Raw genomic sequence first — 26,189 nt, forward strand, 5'->3', positions numbered from 1 at the left:
TGAATATTGCTCTGTTATATTGTTAGTTTATCTTCGTTACTATGATTGTGTGAAATCTCTTTGAAATAAGTATGTTTCTCAAAGTAATTGATCCAGTTTGCTTGTAACTCTGGCTGAGCCTGCAATTGGTCATACAGTAATCAGTGCTGTACTAATCTAAAGAAAATTAAAAATAAAAAGCACTGTTAAAATTGAAATGACATTGCTTTACCTATGGAATCAACACATTTTACAGCATTCAGGCTTTTGTTGATAAAGATATGGTCCGTTTTGCTATGCTGAAGGTTTGAGATTTCTGACTCAACATCGAGGCCATTTCCTGAAAGCAAATTTTGTCATTCATTGGCAGTGTGGGTCTTGTACACTTGGATAAAAATGAGCTTGCCATGGTGTCTTTCTTCAAACATTATGCCAAAGCAAAGCATATGTCTTGGACATTTGGATGAAAATGAGCTTGACATGGTGTGTCATTCCTAAAATATCGTCCCAAAGCAAGGCATATGCCAAACAAAATAATACACTAAAGCTTCAATGCATTATGCTGTCCCTTCTTTCAAACAAAGTCCTAAGCCAAACCACTGCAGTGAACATTAAACATGACTCAAGAGTGACCTTGGAGGTCTACAGTGTCTTCAAATATTATCAATTTTGCAGACTCGCTTTAAGGATAGACTGTTCAATTAATTGTGGTTTCTTAGCTCATCTTACTCCCACATACACATGAGAAACTGTTTCTTTATGTATTTTATTTGACTTTTTTCTCGTTTAAAATGAAAAGCTGACGTGGTATCATATTTCTCCACAAAACATAAAAGGTTGCTGTCTTTCAGATGTACATATTGTCTGTGCTTTCACACTATTAAATCACATGACACTTTTTGTTACTTAATAAAACATAAAAAAGAATGAAATGTATTAAATATGTCACTGCACTAAAAAAAAATATTAAATTGCCTTTTGAGCTATTTGAGCTAAGCTAAAACACCAAGCAGTAGTAGTAAGAAATATCTGTAAATTAAATGCCGAACAGTAGGAAAAAATTTCTTCACTTTTGAGAATAAAAACAGCTTCACATTCTTCTTACCAAAAACAAATCTTCTTGTTGCAATTAGAAATAGCTTCACTTTTTAGTAGCAAAACAACAAATCCTTATTGGGTGAAACTTATACAAATTGGCAGATAAGTGTTGTGCTTATGTAAAGAAACTTAGAATTTTTTTTCTGAAGAAGTTTCTTTACATAAGCATAGCACTTATCTGTTGATTCATGTAACTTTCACCCAATAAGGATTTGTTGTATTGTTTCTCGGAAGCAAAGATATTTTTACTTGTAACTAGATTAAAAATACGCTATCTTTATCCAATCTTTGCTGCCTTACTCAAGTGCATACTCTTTTTCATTGTTTCTACTTCCTACTTCACAAAACAGTTTCACTCTGGATATGTAGGGTCATAACATCCCAAAATACTGAAAGTCTTCTTTGACTTTATTTGAGCAAAGGAGATCAAACTTAAAAGTAGATCAGTCATACCATACAATCTGTTTGGACTAAGACACAAAAACTGTGTGATACTAACATAATGGTTCCCCATCAAATAAAAATGAGGAAATATCTCTACTGGTAAGGAAGTCACTTTGTGAACCATCACAGTTTCCTGTCCTCATGGGGACTTGGACCCAGGAGTAACAAAAATGAACAAGAGGGGTCAAGTTAGAAAATGTGAGTTGATGTGGATTACCTGTTCATCTGAAGGCAGACCTGTTGGTGTTTTGAAAGACAGTGGAAGAATACATCTAGCTAAATAATTAAATAAATTCAAAAATATTCCAGCTACATAATTAAATAATTTTCCACAGACGAGTTGAGAAGTTAAAAAATAGATCATTACTCTTTGAAATCTGGGTAAGTGCTTTTTATCAATTAACAGAAGTCCATACTGTGATGATGTGAGGTATTGCCAGCTATGCCAGGAGAATTAGGGCAGTGGATGTGTATGTAACATATGCCAGCACAGCTAGTTGGAATTTTGTAAAGAATTACATATCATTTGTATATCAAACTGACTTGTACAGACACTTGTGTTGAAAAATGTATTTGTAAAGCTGCTTGTGTTAAAAATGTACCAACAGTGTGCCCTGCTGGAGAGAAAAAGAAATATAAATGCATTATTAATACGTTTTAACAGAAGACACTGGAACAGATGAGAAAATAGTTTGAAATTAAATTACATGGCTTAGGCCATTAAAGATTATATCTTAAAGTTCTCAATGTAGCCAGAGAGAAAAAGTCTGTACTAGGAAGCTTCCAACATTGTCTTTGGGGTGAACTAATTTCTACTCTGGAAGGGTGGAGGTTTGAAATAGTTTTATGACTTCCAGGAGCTGCAGCAGATCTTAGCAAGGCTGTGTGTGTGTGTGTGTGTGTGTGTGTGTGTGTGTGTGTGTGTGTGTGTGTGTGTGTGTGTTATTGAAACATATGGGCTAAATCCTGGCAGTTTCTAGCCGTGGGGGGATTGGCATGGGAACCAGAAGTCAGATGACCAGATGTATGTGATGTCATTCTGTAATCCATTACAAAAAATGTTATTTTAATACTAGATGAGACTGAAGTCTCACTGCACTGTTTTTGTAACCTGACAAAGAAGGATCTCTCACCTACTTCATCTTGCCTTGCTCTAGTAAGTAACCAAGGAATAATTCTTTAGATCAGTCAGGAAAACACAGTGAGATCAGTTAAATATTGTTTTTGTAACTGTGTGAATCTGTCCACCTGTGTTATTTTTAATATGGCCTGTGGCTGAAACTCTGGTGTTTACTGTAATTAGATATTTAGTGTTTTCATGTTTGTTTCTGGTCTTTTAGGGAATATTTTAATCTCTGAGAGTACGTACACATATATATATATATATATATATATATATATATATATATATATATATATATATACATGCATACATATACATATACATACATATATATATATATATATATATATATATATATATATATATATATATATATATATGGTGACAGTTCTAGCCGCTCCAAAAAACCTTGCTGTTGGTCAAACTACCATTTGTATTAATATTAATTTCACTCAGTATAATCGGGTCCCCTTGTAAGAGCCTTAGAGTAACTGGCTTTGGAGTGTCTGGTAGTGGTGTAACTACCATATAGTCTGGCTAGAAGGGGGCATAGCTAGCAAATCTGTGCCAGCCTTTTTCCAGGTGTGTGTGTGTGTGTGTGTGTGTGTGTGTGTGTGTGTGTGTGTGTGTGTGAGAATACCAAATCTCAAAGAGTGTGTGTCAGCTGCTTGGAGCAGGGACACGAAGCATTGGTTTCACTGAGAGGGTGCCGGAGGACTTGGCTTGGACACTCAGCTGAGGACCCAACCCTACAGCTGTGCCAGAGGGAAGTCTCATTGGGGATCTAGAGATAGAGAGACAGGACCCACCCCCTGACTGACTGTGTTCCCTGGGTGCTCTTAAGGGAAATTGGGCTTCATGTACAGAGCTGCATTCGGAAATACTGAGTGTATCCATTTTTGTTCCAAGTGAACGTCCCTCTCCATTACCAGTGGTGAGGACTTAGGCTCCTTAATTACTGGCCCAGAGTAGGGACTTTACACATACTACAGAGCAAGTAGCAGGGCAATAAAGTCTGATAACCCTGTCACCTACTACATCAAGTCCATTGTTGTGAAAACAGATAATCTGACCAGCTGTTGAAAAGTACACATCCCAGGGACCTATTTTAAGAACAGGCAGTAAATCTCAAGCAGAAGGTACTTTAATACTCTGCCGCTGGGCTAATGCTGCTAAAAAAGATTATGTGGCATTCAGGAACTGAGAAAGCTACAGAAAATAATGCCATTAATACGAGGCTTAATAAAACTGTCACCTAGAACTGTTAACAGTTGTCTGATTCTGTAGCAGATGGCACCATAACCTGGAACTAAAACTTAGGAGTAAGAATAAATTACTTGTACAGTACGACATATCCCTGTTGAACTGCTGTCATTAATCCTCATCACTTATTAATGAGATTATCTGCAGTAAAAAGGATTTTTTAAACTACAGGATCCAGATATTCAAGCAAATCAGTTTCTACTGTTTAATTCATGTTATGAGAAGATTTCCCGGGAAGTATTCAAACTGAAAGTGAAGAAGGGAGGGGCCCCACTCAGCAAACTGGGGGAAAAGGCCTATGGAGAGGTCATTATATCCACAATGTATAGCCTGACATAATAAAAAAAAAACACAGTGACCAAACTGAACAGATTACAAGTGTTTACTGCCCCAAAGCCAATAAAAGCACCACACCTTAGAATTTAGATTGTGTAGACTTTTCTGCTCAGTTCTTGAAACTGTACATCAAGATACACTAGCAAATGGAAAGTTTTCAAGTCACAGATATTCCCAAAGCGATACGAGATGCATCCTATGAAGGCAGGTTGAACAATGATTTACCAAAGTAGGAAGTCAGAACATGACACAGGGACACTGCCCATTCAGGGGTCAGATGGGTCAAGAAGAAAAGAAAGATGGGGTGGGAAAGAGGAACACAGGACCAGATGGACAAGTAGCCTCTTTCAGTTGCCACATTGTATATATTTGAATCTATTTACATGAAATCTGTATCTAGACAGACCCACTATGCCAAATCAGTCATCCATTTTCAGTGATGCTACAGACTCACAAAAGCAAAAAAAAAAAAAAAAAAAAAAAAAAAAAAAATATGTAGTACAAAATACATTAATCATCATCTAAATTATGGGTTTGAAATATATAAGTAAGCTTACAATTATTATTCACAGACCCACAAAAGCATACAAGACAGAGCAAAGTCAAAGCAGACAAGAGAAGTAAGCAATATCTACCAATGTACAAGGTACAATATATAACATACAAAATCTGAGCATTTGTCAAGGAATAATAAATATTAGCAAAGCAGAAAGCGAGAGTATACATACGTGTGTGTGTGTGTGTGTGTGTGTGTGCGCGCGCATGCATCTAATTATATTAGCAGATGTCCCGATACTGCAGTGTATGTTTTAAATCTGTATACAGCTATTACATGTACTAAACACTGATGTCAGTCTATTCTTGGGTCACTGTTGAAAACAGATCTCTGCATAATATGCTTACCCAGTTAATAAACTATTCACCATGAAACAGATGGGCCTCAACATGGGGAATAAATCAGGAAAAGTGTTCATGATTTAAATAAATCCATAAATAAATGATGACTATCAATTTTGATGGTTTTGGCATGAAATACACACAATGTATGTATCAATGCTAGATTTTAACCATACTTCTGAAATCTATCTCGACTGCTTGTAAATGGAGTATACTGTTAACTGTCCACTGTGGAAACAACAGTTGGAACTCCTAAGTCATACCCCTTTTACTTTTTGTTTATGCAAATCACACTCACATTTCTATGAAATAAATCTGTTTTTCTTAACATAATTGTTAAACATTTGTTTATATTACTGTTCGGAAATAAACAGGAAAGTCTTGACATAATTATCAGTTTTGTTGCAGAATAGCTTTTCCTAGTTCAGCATCTGGATACATAATTTGTCTAAGAAGTTGGTGAGCATGGATTTAACAGATCTTAAAGTGCCTTCGGATCTTACGGTAGTACTGTATGGCACTGTATGGTACAGAACAATATAAACCAATGTATTGGACAATCCAGTGATGAGGCCTTACAAGGAATTTTGTATTCTTGGTTCCTCCTCTTCCTGATGACCTTAGTCTTAAAAAAATGTTAATTAAACTTATTAACATCATGGATAGTTCCACATATTTATTTTCTGCCACATCTCCACAATGCTAGCAACTTAAGGTCACTTTTCACCCTAGAAATTTGGAGATGTACCTGTGCACAGGAAGTTCACACTGTTGAGAAATTAGTATAGCAAATACATGAAACATAAATTTCACTTTAATGAAAACCAGCATGGTTTCTACACTAAACTCTGTACCTAATCTAACCTCTCACAACTCATTACCGATGTACTATTGTCTCAAGCATCCAGAAGCAGAAAAATTTAATTTCTTATGAACTGTTACACCAAACAATATCACCATCTCATCTATACTTTCCTGTAATCATGATGTCCTTTTGACATAAACCCAACATGTTTGCACATACTGCTGTTCTTTCAAAGCCGAGTATAATAGAAGAAGAAGAGAAAATTTACTTAGCCCTGAGAATCACTGAGAGCAGTAAGCATTTAACAAAAATAAATACAAACCTTTGCGTGCAATTGCACATACCATAATTTTCATCTAATAAAGTATTGCTCAAAACTGGGCCCACAGGCAACAATATCCATACTGGTCATAGTAAATTACTGCTTTAAATTCATAACTATTGTTATTTAATCCACATAACCCTAAAATAAAAAAAAAGTTTTTAATCTGAGCAAAAATAAGGATATTGTTGTTAGACAACTAAAAATAAATGTTCCTGTTCTGAACTACACTTCTGTGAAAGCAAGTACTTAACTTATTTAACATGAAAAATACACTCTTCTCCCCAACAGCAGTTAAAAAAATGAAACAACATGATTAATACGGTCTTTTTTGTTGGGCTAAGCCCCATCTACTTAAAAAGCACTTAGCCAGCTCATATCCTTGGAGTGTCTTAACTTCCAGAAGAAGTGCTGCATGTGTATGGGCAGCATCCCCACTGACCTATGTTTCACTGATGCACCCAAGCTGCAGAAACGAACAGACTGTACTAACATTAGATCCAGTTCCAGCTCCACCTAAACCTTTATTTGCCGGTTTTGTTTCTCCTATAGCTCAGTGAAGTAAGGATGCTACACACACACACACACACACACACACACACACACACACACACACACACACACACACACACACACACACACACACCTGGTAGATTACAGCATCTTCCACAACACACTTTCAGCACCCTGGCCCCTGCTGGAATCAGATTTTGAGTATCACAATGTCAACATCGCTACCACAATGCCAAGTGACTGTCTAATCTAGGACTTTAGTACATGGGACACATTTCCCTTCTCGAGAAAACTGCTTAAATTTCTTGTACGGCTACATGGCTTACAAATTTAATTGAATGAGTATATGCTAAACAGCAGTGAATTAATTACTCCATCTCACACCTAGAAAAACTGTGAAGCAATTATTGCCAACAGTTTCACATTTTAACTTAGAAAACTGAGTACTAAATTATACATGAACACCTAAAACACATTCTGGTTGCTGCATTTTTCCCTGTTACTACAATCTCTCTTCATTTACAGAAACAGTGACATTGTTCAAAACCTAACCCAATCCTGTACGTAATACATGTCCTAAACAGCTCTGCAAACGTAACAGCTGTACTATAGTGCAAAATCTGTGGAGAGACAATAGCAGAGAGATGCTGGACAGTATATTAAACAGGATGTCTAAAAAAACTGCTGGTCAGATCAAAAAAGTACACTGTTAAAGCAGAAAACCAACTGCTAAGGCAATAACATGGGACATCTTAAAAGGCAGGAGAAAAACAGTCAACACAAAATAAAACCAAAAGGTAAAAACACAAATGGCTTTTCTTAATATTGACTATTGCTCAAGCAGATGGGAAATGATAAACAAGTGTAGCTGAAAAAGGAAATGTATAATTTAGTTAATGGTCTACTACGAGTTGAATTTCCATTAACATAGTCCTGTGGGAGAAACACAAGATCTTCTCTCCGGCTTTATAATATCCATATCTCTACACAAAAGTCTGTAAAATCCTCACGCTGTCTATTGGGCAAGGGCAGCTTTACTCATGAGAATAAGGGTCAATCAACCAGTACAAAGGCAATCATTTCAACACAAGATTTAATGAAATATTATCTGAAAGCATAAGTATTTGAAATATATTAACAAAAGCAACATGGTGCCACAAAGACAGCAGAGACAAACAGTGAGGATTCCATCACAAAACTAGGATATTCGGTCCTTAACTGCAGACCATTAGCAGTACATAAAAAGGTAATGTGTGATAAAAGTGCATCACACCAATATCCTCTATGGTGATACGCTGCACAGAGTGCTGAAAGCTCTTACTGTGTGTACAGTAAAATGTATCCATGTGTGGAACACACACGACTTGAAACAGGGATCTTTATTAAGCACAGTAATAATGTGATGGAAAAGATTATACCTCCAGCGACATAAGTAACAAAAAGCAGCTGAATGTAATGTCTGGAAGATTTCCTAACTAGACATTATGTGAGCCATTTCTACAAGAAAGGTACAGCTCATAGCCACAGGACCAATACTATTAGGAGTACCACTTAGGTACACAAGAACAGAAAGAGAAAGCAGTGGTGAGAAATCATGTCTGCACACTCATACCATACATAGTAAACTGATTATTTTCATGTTGGCAGACAAACTGTAAAATGTCTGGGTGTATATTGAGACTGTGTGAAGGTTTGCATACTGATAACTAGCTGGAAATAAGTAAGGGCATCAGTACAACATAAAACTTCTAATATAAACATACATGACTTGCATAACCTAGACTTACAGGCCAAAACCAATATGCAAAAGGATAGGTAAAACTATACTCCTCAAAATATCACAAACACTTAAAACTCTGTACTCCAAGATCTGTCACCAGATCAGTTAATAGGACAGACGGGGGGGGGGGGCAAACAGGTAAGAAAGTACAGTTGTGTACACTTACCATATATGTAGATGTTTGAGTGTATTCACTGTTGCAGTCATCACATTTGGGTTATCCCTGCCAGGGTAGCCCTTGGCCGGCCCAAATACCAGAGACGCAGTATTTCTGCGTCAGCTGCTATCGCTTGCAGATGGACATCAGGTCATAAGGCAGCCGGTGCCATTACATCAGTTTTTCTTGCCCTAACCTGTCAGGAGCCCCCAAGTAGGTGGCCATGTTCTGGTGTAAAGAAAACCACCAGTGGAAAAATAAATGCCAATAAGTCCCTTTTAAGGAAAGGAGAACAACAAGTTAGAATTGTAATAAAAGGAGAAAGAGAAGAAAGGGGGGTGGAGGGAGGGAAACCAGGACTGCAACAGTGAATACACTCTAACATCTACATTTATGGTAAGTGTGCACAACTGTACTATGTTCTTCGTGTTTCACTGTTGCAGTCATCACATTTGGGTTGATTCCCAAAGCTGAGGAAAAGGGTGGAGGCAGTCAATGACACTAGGGGCTGGCTAGGATGCCCTGCAAAACTGCAGAGGCAAACCCTGCCCTGGATTTGGAGGAGAGGCAGGTGGTAAAGGTTGGTAAAAGTTCATAGGTTGGTACTCGGCTATCGGCCCTAGGGCCTATGCAAGCCTAGCCATAACAATTCCCTGGATATTTCTTCCCACAATATTTACTTCACTGGACCCCTGTCTAGCAGGGCGACTGACATGATTTCCGGGGTGATTTTCCTATCTCCCATCCAATCATCGTCTTTTGAAGACGGCCAATGAGGTGCTCTGCTTGACATGCATGGGCAGTCTATTCCAGAGTATGGGGAGTCTCTGGGTCAGGAACCTACCCCTCCAGAATGTTTTATAACATCCATAGGTTCATAGGTTAGTACTAGGCTAACTGTCCTTGCGAGCCATTTTAAGGCTAGCCAGTTATCCTCTGTGAGATTCAAACCCTGTACCTTGTGTTTGTAAGCAAAACACCTTAACCATTAGGCCACCCTCCCAACCCTAATAAGTCCAGGTGGCAGCCTCCAGGATGTCCTTGGTGGGGACTCCTCTGAGGAAAGCTGCAGAGGTGGAGGCTGCTCTGGTGGAGTGTGTCCTGACCCCCTTGGGGGAGGCTTTTCCATGCTGTTTGTAGCAGAAATGGATGCACTGTGCTATCCATTTGGAAATGGTTTGTTTGGAAAAGCTGTGCCTTCTTCCCCTGTAGCAAAGCTAACCAGCAACTGACCAGACTTTCTGAAAGATTTAGTCCTGTCTAGATAGAATCTGTGCTGCCTGTGCACATCTAGAGAGTGCAGAATCATTTCCCCCTCGTTCTGGGGATTAGGAACAAAGGTGGGCAAATGAATGGTTTGGTTGAAAGCCACACTGGACACCACCTTGGGCATGAATGATGGGTTAGTTCTGAGGGATACCCTGTCTGCATGGAAGATGATGAAGGGTTCCACAGCCATGAGTGCTTGCAGCTCAGAGACTCTTCTGGCTGAAGTGATGGCCAGAAAGAATGCTGTCTTCCAGGAGAGAAATTTTAGCTCTGCAGAAGAAGCTGTTTCGAAAGGCGGCAGGGTGAGCTTTTCCAATACGAAGTTAGGGTCCCAAGCTGGTGTTGGTGCCCTTCTGGGTGGCCTCAAGTCGCCAGCCCCTCTTTTAGGAACTGTTTGACCAGAGGGTGTGAGAAAAGGGGCTGCTCAAAAGGGGCTGCTCAGCGGGAAAATGAGCAGAAATAGCAGAGGCATGAATTTTTATAGAAGAGAAAGAGAGACCACTGTGTAGTAGCTCAGTTTAGTAATCCAGGACGGGAGGGAGGGCTGTGCCGTATTGGCCCCCTTAGCCTGGATCCAGGTGCAGAACCTTTTCCATTTATCAGCATAAGACTTTCTGGTGCTAGGGCATCTGGCCTCATGGATGACATCCAGAGCCTGTTTACTGAGATTGGCAGATTGGTTTGGGGTTAGGGAATAAGCCAAGCTGCCAAACTGACTGTCTGCAATTGGGGATGCATGAATTCCCCTTCCATCTGGGTCAGGAGGTTTGGAATCTGAGGAAGATGTCATGGGGGTAGCGGGGACAGGCTGCGTAGCAAGGGGTACCAGTGCTTCCCGGGACAGTCTGGAGTTATAAGAATGGTCCTTGGTTTTTCCTCCCTTATTTTGAGCAGTACCCAGGGGATGAGAGGAAGGGGGGGGGAAGGCATAGACCGATAGACTGACCCAGGGGAAGGAGAGGGCATCCATTTTCCATACCATGCAGTGATGCTCCCTGGTGCAGAATTTGCTGAGCTGATGGTTGGTGTGGGAGGCAAAGAGGTAGAACTTCGGGGTTCCCCATTTTTGAGTTATTAGGGTGAAGGTACTTCTGTTGAGTGGGTCCAGAAGTTTTCTGTTTAATTGGTCTGCCAGTGAATTGAGAGAGCCTGGTAGGAATTGTGCTAACAAGTGTAGTTGCATGGCAGAGGCTGTGTGCCCAAGTGTCATGGCCAGCCTCTATAGAGGGTAGGAATGAGTCCCTCGCTGCTTGTTGATGTACCACATCACAGTGGTGTTGTCTGTTTTGATCAGGAGAACCCCTGGAGAGAGAACGGACTTGAAAGCTATCAAGGCGTGCTGCACAGCCATCATTTCTTTTTGATTGATGTGCATAGGGATTTGCTGTGGGCTCCATTGGCCCTGTATGCACCTCCCATCGAGGTGTGCACACCAAGCATACTTTGATGCATCTGTGGTAAGGGTCTGGGTGGGGGGGGGGATAAAGGCATTCCCTTGTTGTGGGAGCATGCTGTTGCCCAGCACAGAAAATCTTTTCTGAGGCAAGGAATTATAGGTAAATAAGAAAAGTTTCCAGGTCTTGAGAGTGTTGGCACCAAAGGCTCTTTAGGTACCACTGAAGTTTCCTCATATGCAGTCTGACGTATGGAATAAGGGGTCTATATTATAAGCATGAAAAGACTAAACCGAGAATGCTCACATGAGCAAAAATGCCAGGAATCGAAAGTGTGATTGTGGGGTCGTGTTACAGTGAGGAGTGGGATATTTGCCCTTTCCTCACTGTAGTGCAACCTATATAGTTAGCGGGGGGTGGGAGGGCAAAGACCCCCACAATAGCAAGTTTGATCACCGACATTTATGTGAGCATTCACGGTTTAGTCTTTTTGTGCTTATAATATAGACCCGGAATAAGTACTATGCAAGATGCCATGAACCCCAGAGCTTGCAGGATCTTCCTTGCAGTTAGCTGTGGCCTGGTTGCTAGTTGAGAGAAGTAGGCCGTCAGGAAAATTTGTTTCTCTGGAGTAAGGTATGCCATCTGGGATGCTGTGTCCAGACTTGCTCCCAGGAAGATTATCCTTTGGGTGGGCACCTGTTTGGATTTCTTTTTGTTGATTGTGTACCCAAGGGAGGTTAGTAGGGTCTTTCCAAAGACCAGGTGCTTGAGCATCTTTTCCTAGCTGTCTGTCTGAATTAGGCAGTTATCTAAGTATGGGTAAATTTGGATATTTCTTTGTCCGCAAAAGGCAATGGCCGGAGCCGGACATTTTGTGAAAACTCTGGGAGCAGTAGATAAGCCAAAGGGAAGCGCAGAGAACTGAAAGTATTGAGATCCTGCCCTGAAGTCGAGATATTTCCTGCATGATTCCCTGACAGGAATGTGGAGGTAGGCCTCTTTTAGATCTAGGGTGGCTAGCCAAGCGTCCTTGAACAGCATGGGTAGCAGCTGCTGGAGGGTTAGCATTTTGAATTTTGGATCACCAGGAAAGTGTTTAGAATGGACAGATATAGGATGGGGCGCCAGGTGCCCTCTTTTCTGGGCACCAGAAAAAGTCTGGTGTAGAAACCTTGGCCTATCGGTTCTGCAGGGACGTGCTCTACTGCCCTCATAGAGAACAGGAAAAGAATTTGCTTTTGTGCCTCTGTCCACTGATTTAGAGGTAGATCTGGGAACCCTTTTGGGGTTGGAAGGGTGTGGAAAGAAAATTTGTTCCCTGAGACACAATGTTCAGAACCCAGTGGTCCTTGGTAATGGTGGCCCAGGTGATTTTAGTAAAAGGAGAATTTTCCTCTGGGGGTAAGTGAAAGCGGGCAGAGGGAGGTGGTGGAGGAGGTGAGTCATTGTGAGTTCTTACCATAAGGGGGTGGCTTAGAACTCCCTGGTTTTGAAATGGAGGTAGTTCACTGCTTAGATCTCTGCATTCCCTGGGGCTGCTGTCAGGGGGTCTGCTTCCTCGGGGCCTAGGCTGGGCCGATTTACTGGGAGCAGGAAAGAACCAGTGTTTGGAGGGACAATGCCTGCTGAGCCTAGGGGGCTGGACCTGCATAGATTTTGCTTTTTCTTCCATCTTTTTTAAGACCTCTTCTGCCTTAGTGCCAAATATGTTATCTTTGTGCAAGGGGGCATCCAACAATTTAGATTTGACATGGTCTGGCAGGGGCTGTTCCTTAAGCCATGCATGCCTTCTACTCACAGATCCAGTGACTGCTGCCCTGCAAGAAGCTTCTAGGGCGTCAAAACCACAGTGGAAGGTGTGTTTAGTTACTTGACTTGCAGAATGCATTAATTCTTGTAAATCTTTAGATTCTGCCCAAGCAGGAAAATAAGCCATTTTTTAAGGAGTTCCAAGGTATGTTGCTGAAATTTCAGCATATGGAACTGACAATTTAGTGCCCTGATAGCAAGAGTAGCTGAGGTGTATACTTTATTACCCCATCTGTCCAATGCTCGAGAATCCCTGTCTGAGGGGGTGGGATTCTTAGTAGAGGTAGCTTTAATCCTTTTTGGCCCTTGAGAAATGAACTCAGGATCAGCTGTAGGATTTTTAAAAAGATATTTGTGTGAGTCAGGGACTCTGTAGTAACTGTCTGGTTTTCTGGGAGCAGGAGGCAGGGTGTCAGGAGTCAAGCTGGATTTGAGGAAACCATCCTCCACAACATCCAGAACTGGGGGGGTGGCCAAGGGTCTGTGTTGTGGAAGATCTAGGAATTCCCTGAGTCTCTTTTTAGACTGAGGGTAGTCCTAACTCTCCCATTGAAAATGCTCCCTTAAGGTATGCAGGGTTTCCCCAAAGGAAAAATCCTTTGGGGGAGAGGCTGAAGGAATGGAATCCTCTGCATCAGAATCCTCATAAGTGGAGAGGGGTTGCATTTCTTCATATTCAGATGCATCAGATTAATCAGAGTCTTGTTCAGACAAAACTACTGGGGACAGATCTTTTCCTTTTGGAGGGGGTAGCTTGGCTTCCCCTGATCAGCATGATAAGGTCTTCTGCCATTTTAAGCATTTGAGACTGAGGCAAGGTAGCAGGCGCCCGAGAGTGGATCGTCGGTTTCTTGGGTGTGGTTCATACCCTGGGCCTGAGAAACTCGGTAGTTTTAGAAAAAATGGTAGTCACAAAAGAAGATGTCGGTTTGTGTCGAGATTCGGTACAGCGAAGACCTTCCTCGGAAGCCGGTGCCTGTTCAGCAGGTCCGGACCCATCCATGGGTGAGACAACCACAGGATCCTTAGTCAAAGAAGAGTTTTGCGGCATACCGGACTCCTTAAGGGTCTCGGTAGTGGCCTGCAAATCAAAAGAAGCAGGCATCAGGGGCTGCAAAAGCGCCTCACTGAGTACCGGAGAACTGACGACTAGGAAGCATTGTCAGTAGGTTTGGACCTGTGCGGTCTGTCTCTGTCTTTATCTTTATGTTTTTTTGGAAGATCTGCTGTCGGATAGCTTACCGAAGCCATAATGGAATTCGAGGACTGTAAGCAAAAATATTTGGCTACAATAAGGGCCCGACGACAGATAGTTCTGGCACTGAACAAAGCACAGAAGCGACAACGAGGGACGTTGTGGTCTGGACCTAAACAAGTGACGCAGTAAGAGTAGAAGTCTTGGAGTGGTATCTGTTTTCCACAGGCAAGACAATTATTAACTTTTTCTGACATTGGTTAGTGCAAGAAAAAAGGATCCCCAACGGGGTACTTAGCTTTAGAAGACTTCAGCTTCAATTCAGTAGACGAAAGCTCAGGTATTGGCTGACCGGCACTCGTGCGAACTGCTTCTGCTTCGAGCTCCATGGCAAGAAAGACAGATGTAATGGCGTCGGCTGCCTTACTTTATGCTACTGATGACCTGACGTCAGTCCTCAAGCGACAGCAGCCGATGCAGAAATACTAAGTCTCTGGTATTCGGGCCGGTTGAGGGCTACCCTGGCAGGGATAACCCAAATGTGATGACTGCAGCAGTGAAACATGAAGAACATCTGAAGAAGTTATAGATGTTAAGTGAGAACTGCATCTCCTTTCAAATGCTTGTGTACCAGCCACCAGCAGAACTTGCATGTATTTCATTACAGTTGAATCTGAAATGCTCAGCACTGCCTGCCACTGGTTTGCGACCACACACCTCCTTAGAGAGCTTACAAATGTGTGTTTCTGCAGCTGTAGTGCAACAGGTAGTGTTTCTGTGTAACACTGAGAAGTTTTAATGAACTCCAGTACATGCCCAGTACATGGTTCCACACTGCTGTGGCCTACCATTACATCATCTAGTATCCCCAAGTAGCCATTAGCCATGGTCATGTGCTGTGTTACTACCAAAGCCTTTAATTCTACGGACTAGTCGCTAGGTCTGTCTGCACTGCTACAAGGTATAAAAGCTGCCTGACACATTATTCTAGTGTCTGTGAATCACACACACAACTGATTAATCCTCTTCAGCACAATTTGCATGTTCGACTAGGAGTGACAGATTCCCAGGAGCTCGCAGACTACTGCCTTGCAGTCAGGGACTCAGGCATCTTGTAGAATGCATGGTCAGCTGCTCATGCCTGAACTCAGCTACATGTTCAGGTGAGGTGCGGCAGCTGTTTGGAGACAGTGGTACTGCTACACCTCGCCCAAACATGGTACCTTAGTTTGAACATAAATGTGGAAGCCACTGAGATAGAGTGGAAATAAGTGACAATTTTGTTGATAGTTTCAGGCAGTGATAAGGAGTGGGATGTAGGTTTAGGGGAAGCTTTAGGGTTAATGAGCAATCTGTGAATTTAGGCTTAAAGAGTGGGAGAAGAGTTTTAGGTTAGGGAGTGATCAGAGACTTCAGGTTTAAGCAGTGGGAGGGAATTTACAGCTTTAGGGAGTGTGAGAGGAGTTTTAGGGTTGAGGAGGGATCAAGGACTTTAGGCAAGGTTTCAGGCAGTGATCAGGAGTGGGATGTAGGTTTAGGGGAAGCTTTAGGGTTAATGAGCAATCTGTGAATTTAGGCCTAAAACAGTGGGAGCAGAGTTTTAGGTTAGGGAGTGATCAGAGACTTCAGGTTTAAGCAGCGGGAGGGAAGTTATAGCTTTAGGGAGTGTGAGAGGAGTTTTAGGGTTGAGGAGGGATCAAGGACTTTAGGTTTAGCAAGGGAGGAGTGGAGTTTTAGGTTTAGGGAGCAGTTGGGGACTGTGGGTTAGACAGTGGAAGGGGAATGCTATGGTTAGGGTTACGGATGGAGTGGGAATTTTAGGGTTAAAGTTAGGGTTCTTGTAGGCTTATGCAGTTCAGTAGTGTCAGGTGGTGCGATGGCTAGACAATTATCTAAGATTAGGGTGGCACAGTGGTGTAGCAGATAATGCAGTTTGTTACCTCACAGCAAGAGGCTCCATGGAAGTGTAGAGTCTGTATGCCCTCCCTGTGTTGGCACGGGTTTTAATCCAGGTACTTCAGTTTCCTCCCACATTCCAAAGACATGCAGTACGTGGGCTAGTCACTGTAAACTGACCATATGGGTGAGTGCACGTGTGTATGTGTGGTATAGAATAACAACCGTGTCAGGGCTATCCACCTGGTAGTGTGAACACTGGCTCTAAATTACCACTGTTGAAGTGACATCCTGACCCCATGTGCAAAATGGGTAAAAGGGGTGTGGCTGGATGGATATATGGATTAGTTAGCAGGAGTTGGGGCATTTGCTATTTAGAGCATGGGGCAGGGAACAAGTGTGTCATGAGCTACTAGCATACCAGCACTTGTAGCAGACCCCAGGTAACATATATACTAAGCACTAGAGATATCCATTGTGCGCATGCACAAACAAATTCTAATGATGCCTAGTTAATGGCCTCTTAAATGCTTGAGAGCTACCTGCTGCGCATTCTCAGCATGCTATCACAGCTCAGTATGTACCATCATCTATGAATCTTACTCATGACTTTTCAACAGTAACATTCACTTTCTCATTGCACTATTATAATAGTTTCTCTAAGAAATGGGAAGCAATATCTCATCATGTTGAAGAATAGTGCCAAACTTGCAGTAAAATGATTAAAAATCTTGTTTTGTTTAATTATATAACATCACCACCTAACAACAACAATCTACTTCATATAAGGAGCAACGGTCACACAGTCTCACAAAGTAAAACCCAGTTGTTAATTCTGTCTTCATTATCACACACAAACTGCAGTCATTTGTAGGTAAAAGTCACATGATGTAGATTATATATATATATATATATATATATATATATATATATATACACACACACACACACATATATACATATATATATATAGATAATGTATATATAATTTGAAAATGTGTTTTTTTTTCTATCCAGTTTATAGCAGTGCCTTTTTTTTTTTACTTCAGCATTATTTGTACACTTGAACTTCTCAAACCTGCAACCAAGATGGGCTACACCCAGAAGGGTATCTCGGAAAACAAAATATAATAAAAATTGAATGTCTCATATTAGTACATTAAGCATAAAACAATGATGTGACACATTTTAGCTGCATCATATAATTTCTAAATAACTCTGTATTATTAAGCAAACATCTAATTCTAAGAACAAACTCAGATTACTGACATTATTGCTCTACCCTCTTTCTTCTAGACCTCTTAGGTCTTCCAAGGATTTACTGCATGCAAGATTCAGAAGTACCACCTTAGCTGGAAAAATAACATTAATGACATACTCCTACAAAGTGCCTTCTACTGCTCTTTTCAGGGTACTACATCCAACTTATTTAAAAAAATACTTACTTATCTGATTTCTTAACGTTAGACATGGTATGCTCCTTCATGGACCAGTTTCAGTTATGGCTATGGCCAGAAGCATTAACTATATCAAAAAATAGTTACCTGTATACATCTCTGAATAGAAATAAGCAGTTACTGTTACATAGTTGCAAATTACACAAGACTAAGTTTACAAAAATAATTTGACTGAGCTTCCAAAAGGGCGATTTCAGATGACAATAGCAAACAATTACTTTTAAAAATCTACAGTTATTTGAGACAACTACACATCCCTCTCAACCTCTTAGAGTAAAAAATCTGGACAAAGCCTAAAATGATGGGGGGACAAATAGGGACAGATTTTAAATACTGTCCTTTCAAACTTAGAAAGTTGATAGAATAATAAAGGATGTGGAGCTTAAACTCAAATGTTTGTCATTATTTAAAGACTTCAATCCTCAGTTATTTGACAGAAAGGGACAGACTTTAGGAGGAACACACCAAAAACATTCTGCGAAAACCTGTACAGTTGAGGGGCAATTACTGCAAAGAGTAGTACTTACACAGTGAGAAACTTAGTTGTTTCCCCAGAATGAAGGTTGATACAAATTGGAGGTCTAGGTTTGAAAATGCCTTGTCATCAACCTTCAGTTTAGTCCTGTATATTAATGAAGGCAAGGCATAGAGCATTACAACATCTAAAACGTGGACTGGCAATATTATCCCTGTACCTCTCAATGTGGGGGAGGGGGTGTGACACATGAACTTAAAAATGTGTGCATCATGTGTTATGCAATTCACCCCCGCAGCAGTGATGCTACATTCTTTCATCACAGAGGCCAGATGGCCCATCCTGAAAATTTTATTCTTTAGGCACCAGTGCCATGTTGCATTTTGTGTGGCCACACAGAAAACAAAGGGCACTGCAAAGTCCAATGCAGAAAGAGGACTACTCGCCTTTATGTCTGCCACACTGTGCTGTGGTTGATATCTCCCTCAAATTTATACTTTCACAGCACTTCATATTTTTTAGCTTTAACTTACTTTCACATCATAGTCCTTCTTTGTCTAGTCAAAGGTATCCAACTGCTTAGATTCCTCTGTTCATACTTCTCAACCTGTTAGAGCAAGAAATCTGGACAAAGCCATAAATAAAAGTGGGACAAAGGCCCAAAAATAGGGACCATTTTAAATATTGCACTTACAAAGTTAGAAAGTTGACAGAATAACAGGTTTTGCATTAGCATGACTTTTCTAAAGGGTATGAAGTCTGAAACACAAATGTCTGTCATTTTATGACTTCAATCTTTAATGAGTTGCCACTAATTTGTCAGAAAACCACAATTTTATGAAAAACGGACCAAAAATATGAGGCAAAAATCTGGATATTCTGTGAAGATATGTACAGTTGAGAGATATGCCTCTATTAGCAAGTGTTAATTCTAATATGCAATACCTGATTACTATTAGCTATTCTAGCTGTTTTCTGACAGCTGCATTCTCCAAATATTGCCTCTTTGTACATACCTTAGCTCCAAAGGAAAACCTTGATTAAACTGTGAATTAGTACTTACACAGTTCTAGTCTCCAAATTGTTATCTCTGTAAGCACTTGCATTATCTCCATAAAAAACCTTAAATTAAAATATTAAATAATTACAGAAGCAGAATGAATAAATTATACGGTAGTCCCAATTATAAGGGCAAACTTGATGAAACTCTGCCTCATTGACTTTGGCCTTCCCCTCACCCATAAGTGATGTGACTCAGGAAATTTGCATTACATGGATGTTGTGATGGGGGGGGGGGGTCAAAGCCACCCACTACAGGACACTGGAGGTCTATGCGCAACTCCAGGATGTACCATTTTGGAAGGGGCAAATCTTGATCAGTAGGAATCTTTTGAAGGTGTTAACTGATGCAGTAATGAACTTCATTCCTAACACAAGTAACGACATGTACATAACTGATCATTGATGTACACGACGACTTTCCCTTGTATTAATTTGTGAATGGCTGCTTAGTCTTCACGAAGTTTGTCCTTACCCATATCAAAAATCTTGGCCGGCTCACTTAGTAGTTTATCAAATAAATATGTAAAGTTCATAGCCAATAAATCTTTAATAGAAACATATACAAAGTAGCTCATTTTATTGAATTCTTCAGTTTGCTGACATAATTACAAAACAGCTGACATATATGGTATGCAAAAGTGACAGTGGTTCCCAGCTATGTGCTGCAATGTCTGAATTAAGAGAAATGTCTAGTAGGGTAGCTAAAAGACATGACTCAGAGTCCAGGGACTGCTTTCAGTCTCCCGAAGTGCTAAATGCAACGGTTTTGTTTTTAGTTTACTGATAGGTACCTGAAGTGGAACTATGTGCCTATGAGCCAGAACTCAGCATGTATTTTTAGTTGTACTTGCAGGTGGAAGGTTACGTGCGTGTAACTACTAGATTATATACACACAGAACTGTCCCATTTTAAAACACTGATGCATAGAGAACAGCAATAACGGCTTACAATGCTTGGTTCTCCAGTATGACTCTCAGCTGAGAAGCTTTCTGTGTATAGTCTGTATGCCCTCAGTGGCCACATGGGTTTTTCACCATGTGCCCTGTCTTTCTCCTGAATTCACACTGACTTACCAATATCAATTTCATTGAGTCTGATTCTAGTGAAATGGTTCAGCTGGAAACCAATTTCAACCAACCAAAACTAATTACAGAGAGCAAGACCTCCTACATCACTATGTGAGGGAGATCCCCCAATTGCAAAACAGTGGGGAAAAGGGTAAAGTCTGAGTCACTAAAACTGGTTTCCATGGAACCATTTTATGGGATTGGGACTTATGGAAATTGCAGTCATCCAGATGTCACTTTCACCTTCCTCCCACATCCCAAAAGACATGCTGTATCTGAAATGACAGTCTTCCACAGTGAATGCAGGTGTGTCTGTTCCATGTGAGTAATCGAAAATGTGTCCGTGACAGACTGGCATCCTACGAGGGCAGTGAGAGGCTTCTTCTCCCCTGCAACCCTAAAATGGATAAAGCATGTGATCAGAGAACAAATAAATGACTACAAATCCAAGAAAGACGCTTCCAAAATGTGTCCCCAATAAGCCATGATTTCATGTAGTTTTATCACGTATGCATTTTCTGTATTGGGTTCCTGAGCTTAGAACATACCCCACACCCTGGTGGCAAGCCCACTTCAACATTCTGCAGAGTAGGTTGCAGTGTCACTTGCAGACACTGCTACAGATTTGTAAAGTTATTCTGCACAAAGTCATTCAGTATTAAGAATATCTGTTAGGATTCTGCAGCACCCAGACATGAAACTATGCCAATTACACAAAAGCAATGCATACAGCATTTATGTATTATATTACCTTGGCAGATAGAAGCCTGATACATTAATCAGAAGAAGAAAGTAGGAGGAAGATGACAAAAAACTTTCAAAATTAGGGCATGTCCAGCTTCAGCAAATGTCATTATCAAACACTCTGCAGTAAGTTGCAGCTCTGCAGCAAATAAGGATAAATTAACCAGGTAGCTGAAGGGCCCAGCAACAGTAGCATCTCAGGATTTTGGGAACATCCCATAAAGTCACTCTGCACCAGTGCTTCCAGTATCAGGAACATTCTAAGGACACCAACACCAATTTAGCAGTGGCTCTTGACTGAAAACGTTGTCAGTTCTACACATGCAGCTAATTAGGACAGATATCACATAGAATGGTAAATCTCTTAACTTGAGAGGAGAGTTTGGTTCTGCACGTCTCAGCCAAAGTTTTAGGTCTTGAGGAGAGCTTTCAATGAGAAGTATTTATTTCTTCCTGCTACCTGCTAGTATATTAGCTAATTTCCAGATTCTCTCTCTCGTATGAAGTAAAACTGTACTCTACCCATCCTGTGAATTTTTACTTCAGGATAGTGTAGCTGTTCATCCATTCGATCTCAACGGATTGGCAGTACACCTTCTTTCATGGAATTAATGTATACACATTGTATATATAAATCAGTCAAAAAAAAAAAAAAAACACCAAAGGCTGTCCTGACATTTTCTTTTTATTTCCTGCATAAATTCAATGAACTTCAACAACTGTAGCATTAAATGTAATTGGAGTAACGACTCTGTAGGCAGATAAGGGTTGTTTTGTCCACAGTCTGCTCATTTCCCTGCATTCTGTAGAAATTGCAAAGCCTGATTAATGCAAAATGATAATTGTTATTCTTTTCCCATGCAGTCCTTCACAGCCAGTGTTACACTGACAATATTACCTAAGCAGTAATGCTGTTCAGTAATCCTTTCACCCTTTCCATGAAAATGAAAAGTTCCTCAACCTTCCCTGAAACTTCCACCTTTGTATCTTCATACCCTCATATTCTTCCACAAACACAACATTCTACTAAATGCTTTGGCTAAAGAAACTATCCTAGCATAACTAGTACTCAATTATATAATTCTATGGACTGCCACTTCAAAATGCAGTCATGAAGTATCACTTCTGCAGAGTAATAAAACTATAAAAAACAGATTTTATACTAAATCAACTTTGTAAAGGCCCCAAAGATTGTGGCAAAAGAGTTTCTGCTCAAGCAGTGGCCAGATAACATGAAGACCCATCAACCACACAATAGAAAAAAGTAATAAGCACTATTTTAAAGACCTGTTTTAATAAAGGATTTGCTACTGTACATACTGATACTGCACAGGTTAGAACTGCTGCTTATTTTCCATGACAGTAGAAACTGCTTTGCTACATACCTGATTTTCTTCTCCATTCGTAACAGCAGCTCCCTGCAGTGTGATTTATTAAGTTTATACATCTCCTTAATGTGCAGTAATTTCCCTGTTAATAGTGTTTCTACATATGAGCCATACAACTTACATTTTTACTACTTGGAGGCTCTCCAAGAGTTTCCCCCTGATAAAACATTAAATGTTGGGATGACTGAATTTGTTTTCGAAATGGAGGTAATGCTTTCATACTAACACAGAAAAGCAGAAAATGCAGTGCTCCCATCAAAAGGTACAAGTAAATCTGCAGAAATGGAAACACTTAATGACCTACACTGGGAAATTTACTGTTATATGCCACACTGTATTAAAATATCATCTACGTTTTCCTCAGAAAGTACTACTTGTAAACCGTTGCTGTCTTCAATATTGCATGTACTTCACTCATTTCTGGTGTACCATTTCACTTTACTAATTCTCACAGCAGGTATAGTCTGCATTGTGGATATAATGTAATATTAACACGAAGAACTGGTAGCTTAGCTAATCAATATATTGCTTTAGTTCAAGCTGACATTTTTTTTCTACAAAATTTGAACCTACCTAGAATTAGTTTATTTTCTTACATATGAAGGAGCCACATAGTCAATATGGATCATTTTTGTCCTGCTTAGGAAAGAGTATCACACAGTCGATATAGGTATTCTTTGTACTGCCTAGGAAACACAAAAGCAAACCTCTGTAACGACAGGTCTATATCCACCTAAATAGAAATCCCCCCTGCCCACACCACCCCCATTCACACAAGGGGCATGGTACCGCAATCTGTCATCAATGTAATACCAGTCTCCCTGGCCTCTGGTACTTCCACACATTATAAATCTCCCATTTGCGGTTCTGTTTTTCACATTCTCTTTAATCATATCTCCTGCTTCTTCTCCCGAACCATTGATTCCCAAGTCTTCCATACCCTGAAACTAAGGTATTACTTCCAACCCCATTATCCCAGCTGGTGCATTTGATTTTCCATATACTATTTTTTACATCCCCTACCCGCTTGTAAAAATCCTAGTTTCAAATCAAAGCATTATTCTATATGTAATAGTTTTAAACCATTTATTTTCAATTCTTGTCTACCAGTAATTGACACAAAATTTGTCTTACTAATATTTCTAAGCATAATTAGATGTAATTTGTAATCCCCAGGCCACCCACCAAAAGATAAACTTGGCTGACACGTTTATGCTGTTTTCACTGAAACAAATATTTCACGTGTTCTCACACCCCGGTTTCCATCTGTAACTTAACAGGAGCATAGCCAAGTTAGGGAATTAAACAGTTCTTCCTGGGCACCTCATACGGCTAACTGACCCATCATTTTAATCTAGGTGGACCACCTGTCTTTTTTAGGGAGAACGCGGGTCTTAGGGGTTCCACGGCTCCAACTGACTTCAAGGATTTCGTGCTACAGGTTCCACTGCAAAATACGATCTGACGTGAAAGTTACAAACAATGTATTCTAAAATTATCACTACCCACGCAGGCATGACTCCATAAAACAACAAAACACAACCTCCAACTCTTATAACACCGCTAATACAGTCTACAAATTCTCAACAGTTTGATTACTTTTCGTTTGTGTTACTTTTATTGCCAAAAGGAGGATGAAACCCGTTCTGGATGAGGCACTACAGTCTTGTCACTTTAGGTCAGGATACAGCAAACACATGGTTAAGAACATAAGAGCCATACAGTTATCTTTAGCAGCATCCATAACACCATACTCCGCGTTGCCAAGGGGGACGTTCACCTTTACGGCCAGATGGACGCCCGTAAACCGTTGCCAAGGCTCGTTAAGAGTTTGGAACGTTAGTACACACAAACTGGGGTGGGGAGCACTACATCGCATTACAGTTAGGAAACCAAACCATTTTCACCACAGTGTGCAGAAATGCTGATCTGGCCCGTCTCCCCGTCTTGTAAGAAATGTAAACTGCCAACTTACCTCTGCGTGAATAACGGAGATCAGGAAAAGGATAACGGCCGTACTTTTTAACATCTGGAAAAGAACACAAAACACGCTTACAACTGATGCTGTCGGGCGAAAAACATCTCTCAGTGCAACTTCACATGCAGAATGATGTGCTGACGTTAAAGCATTACAAAAAATTAACACTGAATATTCCATGTTTTCTATTTTCCTTACCATGTTTGCGAAGAGCTCGATCCCTCAATGCAGAGTGAGAACTGCTTGTAGCTGCTAAAGGATGAAAAATGTGAAGACAGGCTTCTCAGGAAATTTGATCAGGGCTCAGGAATTTAAGGTCTCTCCCCCCTTCAGTGACGTGGCTCACAAGGCAAACAAAGAAAACAGAAGAAATCTGGCGAAGCACACATTCCGGGACGAGAACTAAAGTGGTCGGGAGAGCTCACTCACAACTGCCATTGCTTTTAACTTTAGAAAAAAAAAATCCACCCTTTTGGGGATTAGAGAGCAGAAAGATCAGTGGCGTGGAAAAGGCTGCTGTGCAACCCATAAGGACTTGTAACAACTGCAATTTCTCAAGTTCCATAGGGTAGGGAGATAGAAGTTCGGCAGCACCCCACCCGAAAGATAATGAATTCTTTTGTGCGTACACAATGTGCAGGTCAAACCTAAGAATGTTGGTACTCTGACAACTTTTAGATTGCCTTTGATCTATCCCAACTGCCCTTGATTTTGCCTTTTTTTGACATGTCCCTTGTAAATCTTTTTGATTTTCTTGCAGACCTTCTAGTTTCATATTTCTTATTGTTTAGAAAATGCATGTTGATGCAAAACCTGTTGTTAATCTATTAACATTCTTAATTTATTATAATACTATTTAAAAATTGTCCCCGACTTTGGGCCTTTGTTGTCCAAAATCACTACCACATTATTTTTTGCTTTATCCAAAATTACTGAGCAAATAAGTTGAGAGGTATGCTTTGATGCCCCCTACAGTGTTTTACTGTTTGCCAGTTAACATTTAGTGTTTGTCCCCACCCTGCCTCCAGCTTCTTTTCCACATAAAGACATAGAACGCATACCTTGTATTTGTCAAGACTAGTTATTAGCTACAGACTTAGTACCTTTCAGAAAATATATGTATTGATACAGGCATTTATATCCTAATAACTTCCTGAGAGACCATGACAATATACTTGTTAATTGTTTACTTTATTCCTGAATCCTTTTTAAAATAACTGACAATTTCTCTTAGGCTTGAACTGTGAAATGCTTACATTCAAATATTAATGCAAATTGTGAAACAACATGAAGCAAGACATTGAGAAATGTAGCAGTACATGTAGGTTAGAACTGGTTCTTTGAGGTAATTTATTTTATGTTGGTCCCAGTTAATGTGAACTGGAAGGGACCAACAAGAGTAAAAAATGTTTCAAAATGTCTCAGCAAATACTTTTCCTCTCACTCCCATAGTTACTGCATAGCATTAATCCCTGCTTCTCTCTTTTTCTCATGTTGTTCATTGGGCTAAAAAGTGTGTAACTAAGCATTTGTTATGCATTGCTGTGCATAAGGCTTGTTGACTTGTACAGTCTGTGGCTTTTTGCTGCTTATGCTGCTTGACAGACTAAGAACTATACATTGTAGGGGGCCCATATAAGTTTCAACTTGAGGACCCCTAATAATGACGGTACCACTGAAACACCCTACCCCCATTTACCCCTTCCCAGTAATTCCACCCATTCCAGTTAACTG

General features: G+C 40.4%; 1 protein-coding gene across 1 annotated transcript in view; it reads right to left on the minus strand.

The window, feature by feature from the left end:
* Positions 1-25,012, minus strand: part of FSTL1 (follistatin like 1) — a 667,434-nt gene extending 642,422 nt beyond the window's left edge. Inside the window, exons 1-2 of the mRNA XM_044071507.1 lie at positions 24,654-25,012; positions 24,453-24,506 (exon numbers count right to left, since the gene is read on the minus strand). Of these exons, the coding sequence (XP_043927442.1) occupies positions 24,453-24,506; positions 24,654-24,656 (57 nt within the window). The 5' untranslated portion in view covers positions 24,657-25,012. The remainder of the gene's footprint in view (positions 1-24,452; positions 24,507-24,653) is intronic.
* Positions 25,013-26,189: the final 1,177 nt, after the last annotated feature.

This window comes from Protopterus annectens, chromosome 5.part0 (assembly GCF_019279795.1).
Source record: "Protopterus annectens isolate FY-2018-M chromosome 5.part0, PAN1.0, whole genome shotgun sequence".
Classification (NCBI taxonomy): domain Eukaryota; kingdom Metazoa; phylum Chordata; order Ceratodontiformes; family Protopteridae; genus Protopterus; species Protopterus annectens.